General features: G+C 31.2%; 2 protein-coding genes across 3 annotated transcripts in view; one reads left to right on the top strand and one right to left on the bottom strand.

The window, feature by feature from the left end:
• Positions 1-1,619: 1,619 nt before the first annotated feature.
• On the bottom strand, positions 1,620-9,938 carry LOC148621581 (uncharacterized). Its single transcript, XM_088576111.1, has 7 exons — positions 9,796-9,938; positions 8,323-8,462; positions 7,790-7,923; positions 7,317-7,383; positions 6,803-6,939; positions 5,724-5,877; positions 1,620-2,142 (listed from the first exon to the last, which is right to left on the bottom strand). The coding sequence occupies exons 1-7, from the start codon at positions 9,870-9,872 to the stop codon at positions 1,988-1,990; spliced, it is 864 nt and encodes a 287-aa protein (XP_088432237.1). The 5' UTR covers positions 9,873-9,938; the 3' UTR covers positions 1,620-1,987.
• Positions 9,939-10,140: 202 nt separating this feature from the next.
• LOC148621580 (stAR-related lipid transfer protein 5-like) overlaps positions 10,141-27,350 on the top strand; it is a 28,031-nt gene continuing 10,821 nt past the window's right edge. For both annotated transcript variants that reach the window (XM_088576112.1, XM_088576113.1), the window contains exons 1-3: positions 10,141-10,325; positions 15,783-15,832; positions 18,906-19,038. In XM_088576112.1, coding sequence (XP_088432238.1) covers positions 10,224-10,325; positions 15,783-15,832; positions 18,906-19,038 — 285 coding nt within the window. In that variant the 5' untranslated portion in view covers positions 10,141-10,223. The remainder of the gene's footprint in view (positions 10,326-15,782; positions 15,833-18,905; positions 19,039-27,350) is intronic.

Below are 27,350 nucleotides of genomic sequence, written 5' to 3'. Positions count from 1 at the left end.
ATGATAGGACTCCTTATTCAAGTTATTGCTCTTGAAATGCATTTATGTGCAGTTTGTTTTAGCTTATATTTTACCAACCATAATAGATTGAACTTTTAATTGATGAATCAACACCAAAATAGACTCTAATGTTGTTTGGATGGGCATGTGTAAATGAAAAATTCTATAATTTTTGTTCTGCAAGATTATAAAATATTGGCACCAGATTTCTAATTTTTTAGATAACAATTCAGGCAATTTCACTGGTGTAAAATGATCTTTTTAGTTCTGCTAAGAAACTACATAATGGATTTGAATGAAACTTAAGATGATTGTTCCTTAGAGTATCCTGCACAAAATTATTGTATTTTTCATCTGTTAAAAAACATGGCCACCAATACTAAAAATAAAACGGGGTCAGACAGCAGTTTTTTTTTGCATATATCTCCAAAAGTGTATAACCAAATTTTGACGGGTAAAAGTGTTCACCATGATGAGATCTATCTGTGTTGTAATTTTGGTGAAAATCTGTTGACCCATGTTGGAGTTACTACCCTTTTTTGGATGGTTTTTGCTGTTATTACTTTAAAAAATCTTCTCCTCAGAAATTACCATACAGAATTCAATGAACGTTGGTATAACTGTTTTTTAGGGTATCCTGAAGAAAACGACTCTTTGGATTTTGGGTTGATGAAAAAATGGCCACTGTTACCAAAAAAATATAAACATAGGGGGTCATATAGCAGATTTTTGCATATTTCTCCACAAATGTTAGGTGAAACAAAATTCTTCATTTCATGTTCTTTTTTATCATATGTATACTGGGCTAATGCCCCCCTCAGACCTGTTGGAATGACAGGGAATAGGGGAACCCCTGCCCAAATTTTTTCTGGAGGTTCTAAAAACATTCTGAAGGCATTTCCTACATTTTACAGTGCTTTTGGTACTCTTTTGAACTTACAACATTTATCAATATATATACTCCTTTTCAGCAATTTTTTGTCAAACATGGTAACAAAGCATGATAACTTGACCTACTTAGTTAATAAGGTATGGTTGTCAATTAAGTGATTCAGGCTCTTTGAGAGCTTTTTTTATTATCCAATCTTATTGAACACAACACAAAATAAAGTCCATATGTAATTCCTTTTATATCAATCAATATCTCTTTCATTATCAGTAAATATGTATCAGGCAATTTTTCAGTAAAATTGACAGGAAAATTCAAATTGATAAAGAAATGTCTACTTTAAAAAAAATCAATTTACATCTAGGAAATGATTTTCTTAAGCAGAGTTTTTGAATTTCATTGCTTATTACATTTTTGGACAGGTTAAAAATGGCGAACTGTTTAACTATTGATCTGCAGATAATATTCATACATGTTAACCCTTCCACAAAATCAATGAAAAAATTGGACTCCCCTACAAAAAAATGCAAGGTTTGTGGGAGGTTTTTGGTATAAAATTACTACTGTATATTTTCGGTTAAAAATACTACATATTAAAATTTTACATTAAACATTTTATCACACTTGCCTAACACCCTTACACTAGTGAGGTGGTTTAAATGTGCACCTTTAAATAAGAAGCTATTTTTTAAGACATAGACAGCAGAAATCATAGTAACTAACACAAGAATGAATATCACAGTTTATTCCACTTACCATGAAACACAGGCAACATAAAATTAACATAACAATATGAAACAAATTTAGACATGGATAATGCAAATATGAATTGCAAGTATAAACACTTCATTATAAATGTTTAAATAAAATGATTCTGCAATAATGGTACATGTGTATAAGTGTAACATGACTAACTGCTATAATGCTATAACACTACTACAATTAATTCGTTGGTTAGTCAACATTATAAGTCAATTTCCTATTGACAATGGAGATCATTTCAACAAAACATTTCATGCCTTGGGTACTTTAAAATGTCACTCCACACTAGAATGATTTAAATACTGTTCTCATAAAAGCATAATTTATATTTTAAAATCATTTTGATTTGAACCAACTGCCAAAAAAATTATCAAATAGGCGAGCATCAAATTTGTCTGTTGCTGCAGGGTTATCTTCCTTCAACATCTGGTCAGAGGAAGGTGCTTGTTCTGTAGGTGAGTCCCATGACTTGTTGAATTTATCTAAATCACCTGCAATTGAATATCAAAGTTACATAGAAAATCTTACATTATTAAGCTTAGCTTTCATTGAGTTCTCAGGTCAGCATATGAATATGCATATACACAATATTTTGTAAACTATTCTTAATACATGTACATTTCAAAGCTTATTTTCTTGGTGAGGTCAAGACTGATGCTAAAGCAGTGTCCTAGCTAGGGCAAAATGGAGGGGTGCCACGCCGTGCCGCACCCTATCACCCTATCACGCCCGCACCCCTCTATCCCTATTGAGTACCCCTTAGTGCCCATTTACAATTATCTGAATGGTCTTTCAAGATTTCCACTTGTTAATAAAGTACCCCAAGCCAATTAAAAAGTGTCACCTTCATTAACTACATCCAGTCATAATTAACCAACAGGTAAACCTCAGGTAATTATCAGTGATAAACCAGCTGACCAGGGTAATCGGATAATGATTGACAAGTAGAAAATGAATCCCGATCGGATCTATAACAATTTTTAAAAGTGACACAATTATTGTTCTACATATTTAAAAATTATTTCAAAAATGCAGTAATTATATGTGTTTATAGCAGTATATATTTTCTGATAATGTAACATTAAGATGGTTACCATAAAAGTTGTCATTTTTGTGTAGGGATAACTTGCTACATTCACAGTCAGTTAACATTGTTTTTGTTAAATTTGTTGGAGACATTAATTGGTCTGACCGCAAAATTACACCCATTAAAAATATCTGACCCAGCAAATCACAAAAATAACATCCATGGATACTATTTATCTTTACAGTATGTAAAAACAACTATGAATGTTGCAATACTTTCATTATTTCAATGAATTTCTTAAATTTACATAAAAAAACAAGTTCAGTTAGTAAGACTGAACTAAGGTAGACAAATTTTTTTAATATCTATCAGGGGCTGCTCTGGCTTTCAAAATTCTGTCGCTAGAAAAATCGCCAGCTGCCATTTTATGTCGCCAATTTCCAGAAATTAGAGCCAGCGGGGGGCAAAAAAATTATACTTTTTTTGTTAAAAAATATGACAGTATTAAGTCCACTGATGAATTGTTTTTGTCAATTCATCAAAATAACCTCTCCATTCATGACATACATGTACACAAGATTCACTCTTGATGCACCATCACATATCACATATTCTTTATTGGCACAAACACAATCACAATAATTGGCAAAGGCCCATATAAATGTGTAACGTATATAGTAGCAGTATACATGTAAAAAGAATATTAATCAAATGTTATGAGAAGAGATATTTGTTATGAAATAAATTTTTCTGATAGAAAAAATAATATCTAAAAAATTAGTGATAATCTTTAGTATAGTATACGAATCACTGAGTATACATTGTTTCAGTGTGTAGTAATTAATTGAATCAATATCTTTTTTGAAGATATTTGATAATTTGGATATAAATTTACTTCTAACTCTGGAGTATTTTTCACATTTTAGCAAAAAATGTAATTCATCTTCAACCTCCCCAGAGTTGCAAACTTTATATAATCTCTCGTTTGCAGGAATTTGATAGATGACATGTATGAAGCAGGTTTTTAGCTCCAGTCTGTCACTTTCATAAAATAATAAAGTACTACTCCAGAAACAGGTATTTTATTTCTATCAAGGACTTTATATTACTATTCTCACATAGTCCCTGATTTTAAAGCATGTTCACCATTGTCCTTTATGGTCTAATTTATCTTACAATATAATTTGATTTTTTTTTAATTTAACAAACTTGATTCTTTTTTTTTTCAAGTGATAAAATTTCTAGCAAACTACATTTTGTACCATGGACCATTAATTGTGTCCCTGTTTAATTACCTTGGTATCTGCTTAACTAGATTTTGGAAATCCCCATTCTATTTGTTTACCGATTTTTCCCGCCAAAAAGTCACATGGCAAAAAGTGTGAACAAATGTCATCCATATTCTTTCATCAATTCTTTCATTTCTACGTGTTTAGACATTTCCTGATGGGATAATCATTGTTAAATGGATTTAATTTATTCTGTTATTAGATAGGTCTGTTTCTGAATGTATCACATGGTTAAACAGGGCTGTGAAGCTTGTATGTAGCCACATGCACATGGCCATAATTGTGTTTACCTTTGACCAGATGATGAGAGTTTTGATTGGCTCAATAATATGTTTACATTTGATTGACACCTCCCATGATGATATTGTCACTCACGGTCGTCTGGTCTAATTACCGTTAATTGCCTTCAGTCGTAAATTGGTCATGGTCAGTTAACTCTGACCAGATGTCAACATAACTTGATAATTAGAGAAAATATCCCTTGCTGATAAACTTCCTGTCAGTTTTAATATACAAAAGTTAGGCGCCAAGAAAATCGCCAACTGGTTATTTTTGTCGCCAGATCAAATAAAAAATCACAAATTGCGAGATTGGCGATGCCCAGCGCGGCCCCTGTCTATAAACAGTTGAACCTCGTTAAATCGAAGTCGAAGAGACCATGCAAAAATGTTCAAGTTATCCAAGGTTTGAGTAATCTGAGGTCAAATATAAACCAGAAATACTAGTAGTTTGGTCAATGATTTACATCATTTATTGTGCTTGTACATATAGATGTACTTCACTTTACACTGTACTTCGTTTCATATCGGAAGATGTTTTTTTTATATGTTGTATATCATGTTTGAAATACTGAACGGCACTAAGTGCTTTGACCAAATTTCATTTATCTACATCAAAAACGTTATAGCTCATAACATGCTGCTTTGTTTGACTCACAATGAGGAGTATCGTCAAACTATATGCATTAAATTATTACAATAAAATTTCAAATTCACGAATGTAGGGGTTGAAATACACCTACTATCATCTGTTTGATGTTTCATTAAATAGACAGATACCATTACAATTCATCTGTATTTTAAAAAAAATATTAAAATATTTAATGTCCAATATCTTTGTTGGTGTGAATTTCCAGGGTGAAATTAATAAAATTCATTCATTTTCACTACATGTGCAATTTTAAATTAATTAAATACACAAATCAAGACATAAAAGTGTCAACAAATGAATTTAAAAAGCCACGCTCATCGTTGTTAAAACACACTTCGATCATGGTTGGTAATAAAGCTATCAGTTTTCTGACTAATTAGTTGACTTCGAGACATCAGGGTTAATTTACCTCGAAGTCCTAACGACGGGACTGATTGATTACCTCGAGTAAAATTGTATTGGAGTAAGGGGATTTTTACTGGGACTTTGTAATTAGTTTGAGTTACCCGAGATTTCAACTAATCTGAGTTTGATTGTATACTAAAGATATCATTAAATGCAATTAGGATATATTGAAGTAATCTTTTTAATGAGAAGGGGGGTCAAAACAGCATATCAGCATGTGGGTTTCTTTTAATTTGAAAATTAATTTAAAAAAGAAGAATTAAAATATTCTTCTTAAATGTACACTATCATTATTTTTTTAAACTAAATCTATCAGTATCAAAAAGGAGGTCTATTCTGCAATCACCTTTACAGCTTCAACTTTTACAATTCTGTAAAGAAATTATTTTAATGAATCTTATAAAAATTTTATAAGGTCTACCTTCATCCATGTTTTTGAAATTTTCTATTTTTTCTTCTGATCCAGACTTATCTTTCTTGATTGTGACGGAATGAGACTGATCCCCTAATGATCTAGTTACTGTAACCTCTTCATTGCCATTGGCATCTCGTACAGTCTTTTTCTTTTCTACTTTCTATAAAAATGAAAACGATGATCAATTCAGTAGACAACTTTTATGGATTGATTGATTGATTATGGTTGAAAGTTCTAAGGAAGATATTTTATGCATTTCAGAACGCATGAATGACTAAACTATTGAACAGACCTTGCTTTGTACTAGTGAGACTTGCTGAGCAGGATCTTAATTTTGCTGGCTCAGAGAAACAACAACCCACAGAAAGGAACATAGCCCCACTTGGACAAATTATTGTGACTTATCCAGGGGAAAAAACCTCTGAACAACTGAGTGCAGGACCTGGTTTAATAAAGAATATCAATATGAGGATTTTCTTAAATACAACAAGCTATTAGCTTCATGTAGCTTGGAATTTTAAATTTGAGATATTTTATGAAACCCAGTCCTGCTGAACTGAAGTGATTAATTGTTCCTTGTAGTACAGTTTTTACACCTATGTTATTCACTACATGCACACATCTGATTTGACACTTCCAACATAACCAGGTGACAGTCAGTCATTTTTTTCTAAGTTTTTGGAAGTAATTTGTTGTCACTAACTGAGAATTAACTACATCTACAATCAAATAACGAAAAGACCCCATAAATTTCTTGCCTTTTGAATGGCAAGGAGTAAGTCTTTACAAATCCCATATTCCTGTGTGCTGCAAGGCCATATACCCAGGTTTAACTAGCCCTTTTCCTGTGAAACCTCACACAATATGTACATGCATTAACTTTAGTAATTTTCGATGTAGCTTAAAAAGATAAACCAATGAAATGAAAGTTTCTGAAATTGCATCATTTGCAGTAGAAGAGCTAATGTTCATGGATACGAAATCCAAATCTCATCTCAACAAAATGAAAATTTTTGAGTTAGAAAAACCTTCGGCAAACCACAATAAATAAATGTGTCAATGAATAAATATTTATTCACTCTTACCCCACCAGATCCTTGTGAATAGATATAGGAGTAAGTTTTTCCAAATGATGTAGAACTCTGAAGGTTGGACCGTGGTTCAGATGGAGGTTTATCCAGCAGTTTAGTTACATCATCAACACTTAGTTTTCCATCAAGATCTAAAAAAATCCACAGTAACATATCTTAGGCCAAGAATGAAAAAAATAGGAAAGGTTGGTAGGTAAAGTCATGAATTTTTTTTAAAATGTTTGATATAGACATTTTTGGGAGGTTTTCTTGACTTCGGTGGTGCTCAACTGAAAAATGATAGTTCAGTGGCATTTCATAAAAGAAATTCCAATAAAAAGTGTTAGGGTAGGTAGGGTAACCTTAAACAGACAATTTTTTTGCTATGGCCTTATAGAACTACAGTAAATATGGTAGGGAACATTAACATTTTGCTAAAAACAAAAGTGGTTAGTATAGATTTTTATAAGTAACTTGTAAGACCATATTTCATATCACTATCAATAACTCTATTCAAACAGTTTCTCACCTGTATCCACCTTTTTCTCCTCAATTGGTATCCTAGGCTGTACAGGGATTCCAAATGGTGTCCCGAACTACAAGTACAGAAATACAATTAAGTAAAAATGCTTTATTTTAATTTACATATACGGGTAATAAGTATCATAATTGTTCCAAAACAACTGTTTTCAAGAAATAGCTAACAAAAGTGCTGAATTACACAAACCAGAGAAATATTGGCTGAAGTCATTACAGGTAACTACTTATTTCATCATGACTACTTCCAATCATCAAATACATGTATGTTTTGGTTTAATAGGGTTTGTGAATATATTGAGGTCAAGTTAAAATTTCTATTGTCTCCCCCTTGGTCACATTTTCTACAATTCTTTATTCAGCCTTTACTGAATTTTTTTCATCATGAGATGGACTGTTGTAACAGCTTAATAGTATACATGTTTTTAGCATTATCAGTCATAAACCTTAATTACGAGAACAAACCGGTGAATTAAAAGGTTGAAATGGCTGTCGTGGTTGAACAAAATAAGGATTAGAATCTTTCTTGTTCTCATCTTTCAGCATTTCATCCCTTGGATTTTTTGGTGTCTTAAACTCTTTGTGTTGGTCATGAGAATCTGAAATCATAAAAAAAATTATTTGATAATGTTAAATTCGTGAATAATTTCTGTATTATATTTATTTGTTGATGTTCAGTTTTTTACAATCTATCAGCATAAAACACAAAGAAACTTAAAATTCTACCTTATATTTTAAAAAGGTTCAATAAGTGATTTCTCTTTCTGTTCTGAAGTATTTTTAGTTGCAATCTCTTAAAATGAATTTTTGAAAGAGATAAATTTAAGAAATTGAGAGCTTTCCCTTGAAAGTGTTTTTCTCCCTATAGCTATGAAAAAAATCTGTTACATTGATTGAAAAATTGTGTTAGTAGGTAGGTAATTTAAAATGGATTCCATCTGGAAAAATGTCTTATTAAATGCACATATATGTAAAGGGTAAGATACATTTGTAGGTACCTGGGAAAAATTCAACAGCACCAAAATTCCTAAACATATCCTCCATTTCTCTCTGCATACTCTCCATCTGTCTGTGTAGGTCAAAATGAAAAAAGAATTCCCCGTGATTTCCATCATCATCATCTAAATCTTCCCATTCACTGAAATACATTCTACTAATTACATTTTGTGATAGTATTGCCACTGTAAACATTTGAATAATCACTGATGTTTTTTAGCGAATTATGAATATCTAATTTTAGCACAGCCTAAATTATCTAAAATAGCTGTAATGATGTACATGTATCATACATTTTTTGTGTGAATAGTTGATGAAAATTCTGGTATCTTTCAAGTGACTTATACATAATAAACTATATTCTCTTGAGGTCTATGAATACACAGAAGTCATCATGGCCAATTAACAGCTTGCCACACCTTTATTAGATGATCAAACTAAACCATTTAGTAATCAGCCTTAGAATGAGAATCTACAGGAGTTATGAAGTCATAACCTGAAAAACTTAACTTCTAAAATGTATTGTATAAGTTTTTATTTGGAGACAAGGAGACTGTATAAAACAATTACACTATGTGAGGGAAATTATAAATTGTTTATTTTCTCTGTTACATTTTTTTTTATTGTATTAAAGTACATGTACATGTATGATCAACATGTAGCAGATCCATTTTACCAGTATATATAATACATGTATATATACATTGTGTCTAAATCATATTCTATTCTATTCAAAATTGAAGAGAATAACATTTTTAATAAGTATGATTTAAATTCCTAATGATAATTTGAATGAAACTTCATTTCAAAACTTCTGGGAAGTTCCAAAGTATGTTATTAGGAAATATTTGTTAATTACACATGTACAAGCTTTTTATTCTAGCAAAGTCTGTGGTGTAGTCTTCTGGAAGTTTTGTATATTATAACTCTACAATGACCTTCATGTAAAAACCTAAAATGTACATGTACCTACAATGTATTTACATTTTTGTAACCCTGCATGCTCATGTACATGTATGAATGTACTTGTTACTGCAGTTCTCTCTTTTTTTTTAGATCTGAGAATTTCGAATTCTTATTTACTTCATTGGCAAATTTATGTATCCTCATTATTTCCTGGCTAAAAGACTTTGACTTAAGATAACTATACCTAGAACAGATCACTACAGTCGAAGATGGGAGAATGATCAGAATGATGCAATTACTTTTTGCTTACATAACCAGTCAATTAATGTCGTTCTACTTTCTACAAACATGGCATTTCTCACCAATATTAAGTGATTACATCTTAATACATTATCAAGTTAAACATTCCATAAAACATGTAAAATCTTAAGTCATATTAAATTCAATTGATGCAGTATCTTTTATAATACAGCTGTTACTGTTAGTTGGGTACTTAACTAAATGTAAAAACTTTTAGTCTACCGAAATATGACAAACTACAAAACAACATTGAGAAAGTTAATTCTCACTTCTCTCGTGAAATATCTCTTCGTGGATCTCGTCTTGTTCCAAAAAACCACTTAAATAAGTGGTCCATCTCGACCATGGACCACTACGAAATATTAACTATTTACTTCCGGTGACTACATTTCCTGTTGGACTATTATTAACATAATTATTTTTTAATCACTATCTTGTTGTTCAAATCGATTTTTAAATTGAACCCGCATTTTTTCAACTTTAAAACTGTTTGAATTGATTACTTTGCTGTCAAAAAATAAAATATAAGACGATAGTAAAACAATCTAGTTGTCACGTATCGTTTATACTTTGAGATGCTCCCCAAATTGATTTTTCCAACAAGTCACATGACCAAAGATTATTTATTGACAGCTCCAACACGTGAAACCGGTGTAGAGAAAAAGTTTCAGTGAATATCGCACAAGACAGCATTAAAATGACAGAGGACTACAGAACGAAAGCGACACAGGTTGCAGACGAACTTCAAGAATACATAAATAATAATGAGAAATATAAATGGGAAGTGTGCAAAGAAACGGTATGTATTTTTAAAACATTATTGACATAGCCATGTGTATTTAATGAGTGTGATATTATTGATTAAGGCTTCACTATTACTTTAATAAAACTGTGACTATTGTGACAATGAAGTTTTTTTTACTATTACATTTTTTAAAATACTTTTTAAGGCTTTTTCATATTTATTTCTTTTTACAAACCTGAAGTTATACCAATTTCTTGAGGAATAATAGAAAGATCCTACTTAAAAATACTCGAGAACAAACAAGGTAAACATGACTTATTCCTACATGTATTTTGATATTTGCTGAACCGTATTGATATATATCAATTACACTTGTTGGTATGTTTCAAGACTGCAATATTCACAATGTGATTTATAATTTAAAAAATTATGTATTATTAATTGTACATATTCTTCTGGTGGTGTTTCAATCATGTATACCCTTTTAAGTTAATTTATACTTAACTTTACGGTGATATCATTTGAACATTTATAAGTTTAGTTAACTTCACTAAGTTCACAAGATGACAAATTCAAAGAAAATTACTATCAAAACTAAAACCTGGTATCGAGTCTTTTTTTTTTTTTTTTTAAAAAAAGGATTCATGAAGGCAAGATGTGATTATCATTATTAGATCATCCCTTGAAAGAGGAAATAAATTATTATTTTCCTTAGATAAGCAAGACAGAATTTTTAAAATTTAATATAATCTCTATTTAAAATGACTTTGTTGTGCTTTGGTTAGAAATAATAATTAAATATAATTAATAAGCTAAACAAATGCTTATATACATTCAAGTTATGGTCTTTTTTTTTCTTTCTTTCATATCACATAAAATGATTTTTGTCTCTCTCTTTATAAGTTGTTTTGAAAGAAGTACATGTGTACTACATGTAGTTTCCTAATCACTTGATACAATAATATTTATTCAGTAATTATCAAGAAACATCACAAGTGGCTTCTAGATGTAATTTTATGTATCCTCAAAAAGATGAATTTTAACTTACAAAAACATATCATTTAAATTTTCAACCACAGGAATATTGATCAGTACATTGCATTGTAACAAATGTAATATTTCATGTGAAAGTCTGATTGTCAATTTACAAATTACATGAACAACAACATACTTGTACATGTACAAAATGTATATCAAGGATAATTCATGTGGAAATAAATGAATGAAAATTATTATACATAATCCCATACATCTTCCACTCATGTTGAACAAAGAACTTGATTTTTTAAAACATGTCAAGTGTAAGATTATATTATACAACTATTTTATCACAAAACTGAAATATTTGATATTCCAAGTATTACTCATCAAAAGGATTTTAATCTGAGAAAGCATTCTCATTTGTGTGGCCATGCAGATTGCATTATTATGTCCCATCTACACCCACAAATTCTATTTTTGTCCTAATGTCTACTTGAGTGGACTTAAAGGTGTTTTTATTTAATAATCCAGCCATATGTTTCATGCATGAGGTGTTGAATTTGTAATAAATATGCAAACAATATTTTTCATGAATGAACAGGGCCCATTAAAAAGATGAATAACAAATAATGTTTGTCTAGACAAGAGCTATGTTATAAATAAAATGTAACTGTTTCTGAGTCAGAATTTTAATCCTGATTTATTGGAAACTGGATAGGTTTGTTGACACTGGTTAAAAATAAACAAAATCACAATACATTTATTACTGTTTAAGGGAATAAAAGTGCATTTAAGGATACTTTATTTCTGTATTGTTAAAGGACTTTAAGTTCCAACCAATCCATGATAACAGCAGTAAAGGGGAAATCTTACTTTGTGATACATGTATAGAAATTCACTTTCCACTGTGTAAATAAATTAAACATTATAAATTTAGGGTTTAATATGGTTCCGCAGACAAAATTAATTTTTGAAATAAATACATGTATATGAGATACATTTACATGTGGTGTTTTAGGAAAGTAAGAACATGGAGATTATCAAAAATATTTCAGTTGCCGTCAAAATCCCTTTGCCCAGGCTCTCGACCATTAATTCTAGCTTGTGAGAGCAAGGCTTTGATATGTACCAATGCTATAAAAATAATGTCTTTTCCGAACACACTCAGTATATTTAGGCTTTTTACCCTTTGACCTTAAAGACGCTCTTCTGTGGAAAGGCAAGTCTGCTGATCATATTTAGTGAAATACTGATGACTTAGTGGCATTCAAAACACTTTGCCAAAAAATGAAATAAGTGCATCTTTTTATAATGAAATAAAGAAAACAGAACAAAATTTCACCTTTTTTCACAATTTTTTAGACATTACTTGTTGCTATTACATGGTAGTAGCTGTGCTATTGTTAGTGAGTATTTTTGATTCTGCCCTTCTTTCATATACACATGTATGTACAATGGATCTTTCTCATTTATGTTTTGTTTATGAATAGTTTAGATAAAACACATCCTAGACATAGTAACCTTCTGATGGTATGATTCGTGCTATCAGACAAACGTTTGATAAAGGTTCTACCTCATTTGAACTCTATTAAGCTTTCAGTGATAATGAGTTTAGATATTAACCACAACAGGGGCTGTGGACACATTAATCATGTTCGCAGTTCATGAATGATTTTTAACAACTAACTGACTTCACTAATAGCTTAGTTAAGGCATTCTTGTCCTTATAAAGTCTACAAAGTTTTGTTAGGAGAATCTTGCTGACACCCCTCCCCATTGTACCCATGAAACATGTAATGATAGGTCCTTAACATTACGTAACTGCAGACCCACAGAAATATGCCTTAGTTTTCATGTTGAATATTGCAAAAAAAGTACTGATGGATGGAGACATCAGAATCCAAAGATAAAAACAATGATATTAAATAGCTTAGGGAGCAACCATTTGATTTCTATGTTGAATGGGAGGGCTAAGATAAAATTTTGTATCCTGGTTATTTTCTGTATAATTTCTGTCCTTGATATTTTTCAATACTCTAGCCTGTCCTGGATTTTTTATACTCTTGCCTGTCCGGGTTTTTTTTATACTGTAGCCTGCCCTGGATTTTTTTCCTACTCCTTTCATCCTAAGCCTTTTTATTTTACCCAATTGTTCAGCCTGGAGTTTTTTAACCATACATCATCGTCCATCATGCCATTTTTTTTTTTTATCAAATTTGATTCTAGTTCCCCTCTCCCATTAAAATCAAATGGTTGCTCCCCTAGTAGCATATAGTTCTATTGACTTCTATCACTGTCTACTAGAACCTAGAGGGAGTCAGACCTTGTTTTAAAATGCAGTGCTCTCAGCCACCTTGATACTGTTAAGTCTAGGTCCTCATTTACTTAACACTGCATGTGTAGACTCCTTGACTCTCTGTAAATGACACTAATGATTTGAGAAGATACTTAGTTTACTAAACTGAAATGTTTATTTTGCACTTGCTCCTTCTAGTATCACCAAGTACAGTAATAGGTGACAACTGTCACTTGACTTAAGCCTAGACTTACTATGTGACATTTTTATTCAGCATTTATGAAGGAAACATTGTATGAAATGGCCACAGTGTGTGATTTATGCTGATGGAAATGAGTTCAAATGACCATGTGGGGGATTTTTTTTTTATATCTATCAAATCTATCCCCAGGTATACAAGGCTGTAGCTGTCTTGGTGCATTTCCTTGATTGATTAATTCCATCAGATTATGTGGGGGAGTGTAATAAATTATCAAGAGGAAGCAATCAATCCATCATAATTGATTTTATCCTTTTAAATGCAACTATGAATCTATTATATTGTGAATAGTATAGTGAATTGCACATTTTAATCTTTGGACTTAAAACAGTATATCTTTCAGAGTCATTTACGAAAGATGTCCATATTAAATTTATGCGAATTTAACCTGAACCTGTAGATAACAATGCCATCTTACAAAAGTTTGGCAGATGAACCTATATTTGCAAGTTAGTAGCCTTGTAAACTTAGTATTTAAATAGCTTAAGTACTATATTTGAAGATCTGATATTTATGATCAATTTACTGCTTTATCAAGTACATTTAAATTGATCAATGTTCCAGTACCAAGGATTTAGATACTATGGCCAGGTATTTTGATCTCCCTGAATTCCATTGTTTTAGGGTGAAATCTATATAACTTGATAAATTATCACCAGAATATAAAAAAAAATAAAACTGAATTGTCAATAGTTACAGTTCATTAGGTACATTTCAGGTACATGTAAAGATTAAATTGGTTTTTCATACATAAGGGTATTTAGGTTTGTTGTAAGTTTTTTTTGTTTATCAATGAATGTGTCAAGATTGATTGATAAGGGGGAGTTAACTCTTAATTTACTTCAGTGCTGTCTTTTAATTTGTCTGGTTACAGGATATTAAGATACTAAAAATCTAGATGAATGCTCTAAAGATAAGTGATGACTTAAGTTAAACTTATCACCCTAGAATCTTTTACTGAACAGTGGCAGTTTTGTATTTCACACATTTTTATAGAATAGATGGTTGATATTGATTTCACAAAAATGTGAAGAACTTGTTTAAAATGTACTAAAAGTGACTTTTATTGTGTGCATTAAAATGCTTTAGTAAACATGAGTAAGATTTTATGAGATTTAGTGAATCAATGCACTTTAGGCCAAAACAAAAAAAGTAGTCTTGTTTCCTGTGACCAACAAGAAAAAAAAATAAGGTAGGTAGGGAAATTATTTTATTTTTAAAAACATATTGCAATCTAGAGTTAAACAGTGCTTTAACCAAAATGGCCATAAAATGTCTAGGGTAGGCACAAAAAAGGGTAGGTAGGGTAGCGGGAAACAGACATTTTATTCTTTAAGCCTTATTGTGCATATGGTTTAAAAAGTCTGTGAAAATAGCATTATTCACTAAAATGTCAAGTCTAGCAGGAGCTTTATGAGTTATATTATACCATTCCTGCCATACAGCATGAATACAAATGGCAATCAGGGCATTCATAACCCAGGGACAAAGACTAGATTAAGAATACTGACACCATTAGTGAAATTGAATCATGCAGAAATTAATACATAAGAAACTCACTTGAACACAGACTATAATAAGTACAACTGTTGACACAAATCCAATTGTCCCTGATTTTAAAAGACATAACTGGACCCACAAACTTTTATACTTCAGTATTTCTTGTCCACCACATATTTCAACTTGTAAAATGCCTTTCTTAAATGGGCAAGTACATGTACAGTTTTACTTATATGTTGAGGTATACATATATTCACCAGTTTCTAATAAATATTATATAAGGAAAGGTTTGAAATCATGTATATACCAGTCTGTTAGGTTAGCTTTTTTATATAAAGATTAAGTCTTATGGACATGAAACTTGGTATACAATATTTTTACTTTTGTATAACTTTTTGAAGTTTGTATCATTTCCTGACCCATAATTAGCCATTAATCATATGATACCTAGTTATTATGTTGTTTCTCTTTTCAGAAAGACTTTAAGATTTCCTGTGTACAGTCCAAGTATTTTAGTGGTCATTTGTAAGTATTTATCCGTCATCTACAAAGTTTTTGGTAAAATGTTCATTTAAGGGGAGATAAATCAACATTTTCTTGGTAGGGTGGTTTGTTATTGTTACTATTAATATGGTGTTCTTTATTCTGTTGTTTTTTTCATGCCTTTACTACTTTGAGTAGAAAATTTTCTTCAGTGTACCAAATCAGATAGATTTTGTTTACCGTACGCATTTTGGGAAATTCCTTTTCCTGCCTCAGACATAAATTAAATGATTTATTTTAAATTTTAATTGTAAAATACAGAATCATTTATATTTCCTTTTTAAAGTTGTGTATTTCCTTCCCCTTAATGCTAGAAACACACAACAATCAATGGGTTGTTCTAAAGTACTGTATTTGCACACAGATTCAAAATTTTAGCAAACAGAGTTTCAAAAAAGAGCTCGATAAAAATACTATCACTGGGCGAGTTTTGCTCTAAAATTGTAAATTTTCAAACATAAAGGAGGAGGTTCAAACCACCAGAACCTTTTCAGCTAGATTTGCAAATAGTTAGAGTTGATCATAAATTGCACTTCCAATTTTCCTAAGTCGGTCAGGGGTTTTTATATGATTTTCATAAGATTTATTACTTGCAAGAGTTATGCAAGTGGGAATTTTGTTTCACATAATCAATGCAATGTGGAAATCAGGAGATAGCTGATGGTACACCTTGTTCACGAAACCGTTTTACTGCTGTTATATCTGTTTAATTATAAGGTAACAAGGTGCATCAAAATCGAATAATATTGTCGTTAATCATTCACAAGTGCATGTCAAATATTACAGTAAATACATATGCAGTATTTAAGTGCATATTGTACAATAACATTCCCCTTACTCAGAATTTCATGCTCAATAGATTGATAATAACTGTTTACCTTCCATATTGCTCTTTGTGAAAAATTCTATTTGAATATACAAAAAAGTATTTGAACTAACTGAAGTTGGGTATGTTATACTCAGTTGTAAGATTCTATCAAAGTGTTTACTTAACATTAACTTTCCTAAGTGTTTATTTTTCTTTGAGAAAAAGAAAGTATGAAATAAAATATGTAGAATTGATGAAATATAACATGTACAAAAGATGACTTTTGAACGATTAGAAAGATGAAATAAAGTTTCAAAAAGATATTCAATAGACTTAGACACTTTGATGCTGAGCATCTACTTGGTTTTGGTAGAGGCTGCAAAATCATTTGAGTCCTGAATATGTAGCAATGGTTATGTGCTAGTCCCACACCCAATAGAGTTTGATTATTAGTAATGTAACTTAACAAGATCAGCAACTGCAAAAATCAATGCATGATTTTCTTTTTTTTCATTTCTGGGGTTCGATAAATGTCCTTTTCTAATCATATATATTTTAAATGTCTAAACATAAAAAAAAATGTTCAGTACATTTGAACATTTTGAAGGCCATGCTAATACCTAAAACCCAGAAGTCCTGGTGCATTAATAAAAGTATTTCATTATGAAACAATTTAGTGCATTTTAGTTCACTGCCAATTTTTTTAAATTAAATGTACCAGAGGACCTTCAATTAAGCACACATGGATTAAATATGTTTGTATATGATTAAAACAAAGGAAGTTGGATACTTAACATGCATTCATTCGTGTGGATTTCCAATAGTATTTCTCTCCAAATTATAACTTCCTGTGTACTTGCTTACTAATTGTTTATGCAGGGGCACAACTGACATATGAATTGAGTCTTAATGACGATGATGTAATTTGTGGGTGGAAAACTTTCCTCATTGGCTTTTAAGTATCACATTGATGTCATTTAAGGTTAAAGAACCTTCTTGATGGAATCACCAGATTGGTATTAGCATTCACAGGCCATTAATTATGTAATACTTGAGGTTTACATTCTTTTGGTCAATTACCCAAATCGACCCAACTGACCTTTTTAAGTCATTTAAGTGTCCCTTTGAATTGATGGAGATTTATAAAACTTAAGAATTAGATTTTCTATATGTATCGTATGTTTTAAGCAATCTGATTTGTTGATGTTTAATCAGAACACAGGAATTTTTAAGAGACAATCAATTTCTTAATCATGGTCCATATTCTGCTTTCGGAATTGACTTCATTGTAGATGGGTTATACATCTATGGTCTGATTGACCACAGAGCTATCAAGTTATGAGTTCTAAGCCAAATGCATGAAGATTTAGAAACTTAAAAAGAAAAAGAAAAAAAAAAATCAAAGGGGCATTGCTGCAATTCATTTTGGTTTGATGAGGCTTAGACATGTTTTGTGGTACTTGACAAGCCTTGGACTCATGGTCTACAACACTATAGATAGCCCTATAGTAACTACATGATAAATATTATATGACAACTTAGATGTGTAAAAGACAGGTTCTAAAACTTAATTTGCAATAAAGTTGGTCTGTAAAAGCTTATTATTTGCTTAAATTAAATTCTTTCAATAGCAATTTATATCCTTAACTGAAATGATGTGATTTTTAACAGTTTAAACCCATCTAAGGTATATTGCACTGACAGGTCTCTGGCGTAAAGTGTCTGGTTTGTCATCTTTAAGTGTGACATTAAAATGTGTTGTGTCAAATATCTATTTTATTATTTAAAATTTAAAGTTGAGAGTAGATTTGAATCTTTCTCCACATTTGTGTTTTCTCAAGGCCAATAAATACTGGTATATCTTACCAATGATAGCACTTCATAATAGTTTTTTGTTTGTATTCCCTGAAAGGGAGACATTTTACCAGAATTTTTAAATGCCAGGAACAAAGATTTGTAGTAATTTTGGAAACGCCATGTCAGTCTGTATGTCCGATCATGAGTTATGATTGATATTTTGAAGTTGAACCATGATATTGATATTCCAATTGTTAACCACTTCAACACATTTTTAAAACAATCACTTAAAGAGTCTTTGTCTCCTAAAAAAGCAATTCAATGGCAATGTTATGTGTGTTCATTTTCTGGCAAGTGTTCCAGAAGATTTAGGACTACTTCATTTAAATTTTGCTACATCATTTTGTTTACATGAAACATTTTTTTGTAAATATTTTTGTATTTTCATAGGTATAAATGTGAAGCTGAATACAATGTTCCTCCAAAAACAGTATTTGAATATGTTGAACCTCTGCCTGATGGCCCTAGACCAAAATGGGATAAAAACATGAAGAAGATAGAAGTTCTGAAGTGGCTTGATAAGGTAAAGTTAGATTATATTTACAAATACAATCATGCAATTACTGGTACCAGAAATAGTTAATAGCTTCTATGGTAATTAGAAATACTGTTAGCAAGCTGATATAGAGGAATGTTGGTACTCCAAATGGAATTAAATCCTGAAGTTTATTTATCTCCCTTTGGAGTTCTATAACACAGTAATTGTAATTTATATTCATGTACAACTACATATGATGCCCATCCTCCATGGAAAGTTCCATCAAATTTGAAAGAAGTTGTGCTTACAAGTTTGATGTCATCTGCCACTTATTGTATTCTTCATGCACATTTATTATGATCCCCAACCTTCTTACAAAACGTATTAAAAGCTTACACATTTTTACATGTAAAACCTTGAGGTTAGATTATCTCTCTTTGGAGCCCTTTGACAGAACTTACATTCCTTCATGCATATCAACATACATTGTATAAACACACACTTCCTGATAAATCCTCCAAAATTGTTTAAGAATTTAGGAAAGGTGTGCTTATGAAGTGTTAAGATGTAAAACCCTTAAGTTGGATTATTCCACCTTAGAGTCCTTTGACAGTAATTATATTCATTCATGCTCATCTACATCTGATTCCCAACATTCCTATAAATCTTCATTTAAATCCCATGAAGAGTTTAGGAGGAGGTGCACCACAAGAAATGTGGACAGACAGACAGACAGACAGACACTCAGATATAGTGATGTTTAGAAATAATATAGAATTATAAAGAGACTGAATGCTTGTAGTAGGTCTTAGGAAAAATATTTGAAAATGCATAAAAAGCTTGGTTTTAGTATAACCAGGTTAAAATTTTTAAAATGTTCTGAAAAGATTGACCTCTAATATATTTGATTCCAGTTCCTCTTATTTACTGACCAGCACCAAAATCTAAAAGAGGTTATGCCATTGGGCTATGTATTGTGCATATTGTTTGTCAACTAAAACAATTTGTTTAACCACTTTGAAACCAATTACAAAATTATAACCAACCTAAAAGGAATGATTTATAGTCGGCCTCTACAATCAATCACCTAAAGGCCTTACTATCTTCTGATTGGCCAGTATAGTTTAATAGGCCCTCTACAAATGATCATCTTTAGATTCAACTTGATTAAACAACTTTAAAAATGTTTCACTTTTGATGGTACTCAAGTAGCCCCCTTGGTTGCTCTGCCAATTTAAAGTTGTCATTTAAAACCTATGGGAAATAGGGTTTTTGCTCTTCCTCTATTGTTCAGATTACACCCAATTGAACGAATAGCCTCTACTTAAAAATGTGCAAGAGATAAGAAAAAAAGTAATGGGTTCATTCAATGGGTTTATATCATTCTTCCTCTGTTGTTGATGAACGAGTATATGTTGTATATGTTATCAAAATCTTTCACTTGCTCATTTCTACCATTCATCTATCTATCCCACCTATCTAGCTAAGTCTCACACATTGATCATTTTAATGGGAGATAACTCTCACAATGGGGCCACTCTAACTGTAATTACTTTAAAGTCTTAATTACCTATTTGATTAATGTAAACTTTTGATTCTTGGCAGCTTAACATTCTTGCTTCTTGCTGTATCATTTTAAATCATCTGAAGATGTTGTGTATCTGAGTTCTGTTTTCTTCAGTGCATATACCACACTTGTAGCACCTGTGTGATGTTAGATAAATGCAGAAGACTGTCGGAAGCAATCCAAGCTGTAAATTTATAGATAAAACACATATTTCTGAGATCTTTATGACTTAAAAATGCATTGAATATAATCAATATACAGCAAATGAAATGTTTAGTCATGCCTGGCATATTTAACACAGTTTTCAAAAGAAATCAGGGTTCTGTTCATTATAAGATCTGTTCTATGAAATTCTGTATTTATCCATTTTTTCTTAAAATTACATTAAAAAAGAATGTGTCAGTTTTTCCTGCCAGTACAAACCCTCTGCACTTTCCAAGACTGCTACAATGCCTACTCCCAACAGTGTATGGTAGTTAGTGTATAGTATCCTACATCATCTCTAGGGAGTCAGTGAGGAGAAAGAGTCAGAGATGTTTTCCCAAAGATGAAGAATTTTTGAGTCATGACTGTAAGAAATTGACTCATAATAGGGAGAAGCAGAGAAGAAAGTTTATAATGAAAAGTAATGAATAGCATTAGTCTTTGCACTGTGTTATAGATATTATCTCCATGAATGTTTCTTGATTCTATTCCATTCTGAGTATTTACTAATATACTGTCCAGTGTTCTATAATAGATTCCTTTGGCTAATTTTAATTGGACATGTTTTCAGTTTTGTTTCTTACTCTTGCATCCGTTCCCTATTCATTTTACAATACTAATTATTCATTCCAAAGATTGTGCGGCTACAGAATCCATTGTTTATAAATTAGCCTAGATTTGTCATAAGTAGACCAAGGTAATGTCAATTACAAAGCATGTATAAATTGTGGTTTTTATGTTTAATTTAATATGAAGTATTCATGATCTGTATCTTGACTAAATGATATAATTGATAAAACTTGCTTAAAAAACCCTTTGTATTATTTCAAATTCTATACAAAGATCATGGTCACATTTTGTTACTCATTCATTCATGGGTAAAAACTTCATATCATTTACTGGCAAACTGAACTGTACACATGACTAAAACTAAAAACAAAGAATAGAAAACACACAGTCATGATTAAAACTTATATTGCACTCATGGGAAGGAAACATAGGATGAAAAAAAAATTCAAAAAATGTGAGGTTTCCATGGATACCATTTTCCTAGTCACACTGTATCATGGTAATGCCAAATAAAAAAACATACAAGAATGAACTATGTGGTTACTCTACTTATCAAGTCCCTACTTGTACCAGTACTGTGAAGCTCATGTACATGAATGTACATGGTATTTTGAGCTTGTGTAAATAAAACAAATTTCTCTAACCTTCAGATGGGTTTACTATATTGAGGTCATTTTGAACTGAATTTGTTATATGCCTTACAGAAATCATTGAAAGAAGTGAGTCAGTCATTGTGTTTCAGTCTACTTCCTGAATGGCGATTTGAATTCCCAACATGTTCTTCTTGTCATTCTTTCTTCATATTGTTCAAATTGCATGTACATGTTACATCAAAGACAAGGCTGTTCAACTATTTTGCTGAAATATTGAGAACCCATTAAGAATAAAGTTGCCAATGATTTTCATGTAAAAGGTCAAGTATAAGATATGGTATGATGTTGTGAAGTGGACCAGCATAATGTTAGTAACTGTTCATGTCTAGAAAAATAATTTGTAGTGGATTTTGTGTTAACCTAAAGATTTTTTGTTGTGTTTCCTCTTTGATGCTTCCATTTTATTTCGATTATGGATTTTCTCTCACATGACACATCTGTATGATACTTCTTTCATTGAAAAAAAAAATAAATTAAACAAGCCATATATTTAAGCCAATCCTTGAATCCAACCATATGTTCTGTGTACCCTTGGTCTCATGCAAGTATATCTGTCCAAAAGTGATGGAATTGATTGATAGTTACATCTTATGTTGTTATAATTGATAGATATAGATTTTACAGAATGGTAGATAGTGAAAAGTCAATTATTATAGAATGGATATTAAATGTAATCCTAATGGTAACTTTTTAACTATTTATTGATAACTATTTGTTTTTCAGTTGCTATTATTTTTAAATGGAGACCACTGGTTGGAGTAATTTATTATTTTCTACCTGTTTCTAAATTACATACTACATAGAAGAAAAAGATTAATCTGATATTTTGCAAAAACTTCTGACTCAGGTGTCTGTGACAGGAGACAAGTCAAAATAAACATTACAATGATATATAAAGTATGGAAATTTAGACCCAGATACTTGTTCAAATGATCATTTTTTTTTCCTATTTACTTGAGTTTTTCTTTTTAAAGTTAATATGATTTAAGCCCTTGTATTGAGGGATGGAAATATTTTTGCTTAAATTATATTTGTCTTTGTTAATAATGTACCCCTAAGATGTTGTATTGCTGACGGTTCGACCAATAGGAATATGGGAGACTTCTAATAAAACTTGTCTTACATCTACATTAAAAGTTTTATAAAATCATTTCATAACTGCATATGTTATTTCCAGTTTATGTCATTTTGGACATGATGATTTTGGCCATTCATCTTCTGTTAAAGTACTTGTATTTGTGGATACCAATTTTTGTGGATTAGGGAAGAAACACAAATTCGTGAATTATTGATTTCATAGTTTTAAGGTTTTCAGTATACCAATCAATGGAAATCTCCTTTTCATTGGGAACCAAATTTCATGGTTTGGACTACCCACGAAAACAATGAAAATTGGTACCCCATGAACAATAGTACTTTCACAGTATAGGATGTCACTGGTCTCTAAGTAACAGGTGTTGTATTAACAAAGATGGACATTGAAGTATTTTAATTTGGATTACATTAAATATGCAGATTGAACTTAAAACACACTCACTAAACCATCACCCCTCACAATTAAGCCATTTTAGCTTAGCATTTCTTTCCTTCTGCATTGAAGCATACACTAGACAGTTTTCATGAAATTTTCATGAGTGAAATTTTTTTGGTGAAGATGTTTGTGTTCTGATGTATCTAGACTTGGGAAAGGATTGTACCTGATGTTTTTTGACAAATTGTCCTTTATTAGTCACTTGCTGTTAAATTCAAAGAATAATCAAGGGAACCAAGGTTATGGTAGTAATCAAAAGAATGTAATCCAGGGACAAAGACCAGACATGGAAAACAGACATACACAACAATGAACATGGATTAACTAAAATCATACATACAAAGTAACAATAGCAAATGAGCAACTCAGACTCCACTAAAAACTGGGAGCATGGACCAGGTGCACCGGTTGGGTAAGCGTCCTCTGCTTTTCTAGAAACACCCTCCAAGTTGCTCATAAAAAGTCAAGTCCGGGGTAGACAAAAGAGGAAAGGAAAACTATGACTTGCTGAATAAATCAGTTTTCATGGCACAGATTGTACAGGTTAAATCTGATAAAAAAAAAATTGAGCTTTTAAAGGCAGGCCTTTTGTGAAATACATTTTTGTAGTTACTTACATGTCGATTTTTTACGTATGTATATGTATCAGGTTATGGTCGTGTATGATGTTTTGATTAAGCTCAGGTTGCTGACTTAGGTTTTTGTCATGTTAAATACAGTAATTTATACTTTCGTGCATAACAGTCATGATGTACATGTGCTAAGATTAAGGAAATTGGCTTTATATTAATTTTCTTTAATTAAAAAAACATCATGTATATCAATGGGGATTGAACCATGCATTTGAAGCCTAAGGTGATGATGCTGTAATATAAATCCCAGAATTCCGACAAAATAAAAAGCGATTAATATATGTAATCAAGCCAACGTAAGTGATTTTCAACCACTTTAGATCCCAGTTTGTCTTTCAAAATAGTCAATTATCAAGATGTGTACAAAATATTCTCTCTGGCTGATGTGTGCTACCCTTAGGGCCTTAATATTGGAAAACAATGTCAGTTTCATCATGAAATCATATGGTTTTTCTATTATTATGGATGCACCCCAAAATTTTCTTTCATTGTTTCCTTCTGCATATTTTATTATTTTACCCCTGGTTTGTGGGAGGTATATAGATATTCTGATGTATGTCAGTCTGTCCGTCCATCTCAAGGCTCTATTTGCAACTCCTTCAAAATCACTGAATGGAATAACAAACTTCCACCCACCCTTAATCACATGATGCCATTGTGCACCAATCTTGCATTTTCATCAAAGTAACTTTTAGGTTCTGTAATACAAAACATGCAATTTGTTATTTTGTTACCAACAGTTTGGGGTGGGGGGGGGGGCAATAATCCTTGCCACTTATTATTGCAGCCTCGTATTTTTACAGCAGCTTGATGTAGGGATGCCATATTTAAACTTGAGCATCATAGACATTTCTAATTGATGAAATTATTTATATTCTAACTGTATGATTTCTTGGGAGGGAAGCTGGGGCATCCTTTAGTGGGCTTTCATCACATTTTTTCTAGTTTCATTTTATGCCCCCTCCCACCCAACCTCTAACCTGAAATTCTTGATTTGACTTAGCCTGAATTCTGTACAAGTAGATATTATTCTGTTTTGCTGGTAGAAAACGGACTGTTCATTTGATGAACAACAAAATTAATTAGATGAGTTGGTGTTTATCTATTTTCTTCTACAAATTGTCTTTCCTTTAATAGATGGTTTAAGGTTATTGACAGTGGTGGTCACAGTATAAAAAAAATGGCTATTTGAAAGTTCAAATGTACCTTAAGAGTTGTACTTAAGGTATAATGTCCCATTAGTTAAACCGAATTGTGAGGTACTTACAAAAAACATTTACCAGCTCTCCATTTTAAAGCTTAGAGGATTATTTTTTCTAAATGAATTGAATATTATTATTAAAAACATTGGCTTAATTACATAGATTCCTGTAGGTTTTTGTAATGATTAAAGGCAGCTACAACCAACAAGGAGTTCAGTTTACATTGGCATGCTTTCACATCTTGTAATGATAAAAATGTTTTGATGAAAATAGACAATTTAGCTGGTTCTAAGATTTATTGTATTAAAAACTGGTAAAAATACTTTTTTAAGTAACCATATTTTCTGTAGAATTAAGTGATACTGCCTGATAGAGCGCTTCTTTGAAATGCTTCTGAATTGAAAGTGATATCTAGGAAACCCATGCTTCATTTATTAAAAAAAATCTGAAATGTGAATTGTTTATTGTAATAACAAGCCTGTCCTTTTTATTGCAGTATTGAAACATTGCAATAACTTCATTAAAAAAATAATTGAACTCAGGCAAGATGCATAGTTAACTGTACATATGAATAAAAAATAAATGAAAAAGTAGCCACATTTAAAAAGTTAAATAAAACTGAAAACAAATAGAATATGAATAGAATATGTTAAAGGTGGGTCTGCCTTTCTTCTTTTATCAGGTTTTATTTGTACTTAGTTTGTATTAAGTTCAATTTCTTGATTTTCAATTTTTCATTGTTTTTTATTTCGTCAATGTGATCTTGGTTCAGATTTACAATTCAAATTACCACTAAACTGTACTTTTATACACGCAGCTCATAAACAACTTTGAACTTTAAGATTTGATAAAAACATTCTTAAAATTTTATCCAGTCATGTATAAAAATTGCTTTTAGATCATCATTAATATTAGTTTTATTACTGTTTTATGTATAGAAGATAGCTTACCTATTAGTTAAAGAGGCTGGATATATACTTGCTATTTTAGAATCAATATTCTGTTCAATAAAACAGCTTGATCAAGTAGCAATGTTGAGTTCTGTTTAACAATAAAATTGGATGATATTCTTAACTAAATCAAGGCTTTAAAGAGAGTGCAGCTTTTTCATTATAAAATATTTATTGGAAATATATATATATATATATATATATTGGGAATAAGGTTTTGTGAGAATAAAATGTGATACTACAGCAATATAACTGAACTGGTTCTTACATATAAACATTGGTAGAAACTCTTGTTCATATGTATTTGTTATGTGAAACATAAATATTGTACCTAAAATCTGACACTTTTTGGGTTTACTTTATAATGACAGTTCTAAGGCAAATCCTCTCTTTTTTTGTGTGTCCAACTCTGTAATCAGCTCCCAGAGCTTCACCTTGCTCTTCCACTGCAGGTACATCTTTTCTCCTATCAAACTTAATGGGTTCTGGGTGTTGGATGCCATCTTCTCTTTTCTGCAGATTAGCTCTGCTACCACTGTCAACTAACAGTAAGCTTAAGTGGCCCATTCAGATCACAAGTACAACTGTAAACCTTTTCTGAACCCTGACCAAGTGACAATTTTCTGAAGACAAATACCCAAACATAAAGTTATAACCCAAGTAAGGCCCAGTCAATTTAAATGGTAGATTATCTTCCAACCTTCATAAAAATATGGGATGGACAGGTATTTTTTTATCTTTTATTTCTTACCAGATATTTGCTAGCCAAATTTAAGCTAAATGATGATAGACACATCAGTTTTAGAGAAGAAATGTTGTTTAAGCCATCAAGAAACAAAAGATTTGTGACTTATAGTAAATCAGTACTATCAACTGATGCGAAAAAATCCTGATTTTGAAATTCACACCCTAATTTTTTTTTATTTTTGTCATTTTTAGGGGTGTTGAGAGGATGAGAATCTACTAATTAATTTTATTTGGCCTTACTATCAGTTCATACAACTGTACCTAAATTGGCTGACTTTGCTTTGTTATAAAGATTGAACAT

Source organism: Perna viridis, chromosome 3, assembly GCF_037379345.1.
Source record: "Perna viridis isolate PV_CMFRI_1.1 ecotype Kerala chromosome 3, ASM3737934v1, whole genome shotgun sequence".
NCBI classification, from domain to species: domain Eukaryota; kingdom Metazoa; phylum Mollusca; class Bivalvia; order Mytilida; family Mytilidae; genus Perna; species Perna viridis.
Note: the sequence above shows the minus strand (reverse complement) of the source record. Positions and strands in the feature narration are given on the sequence as shown.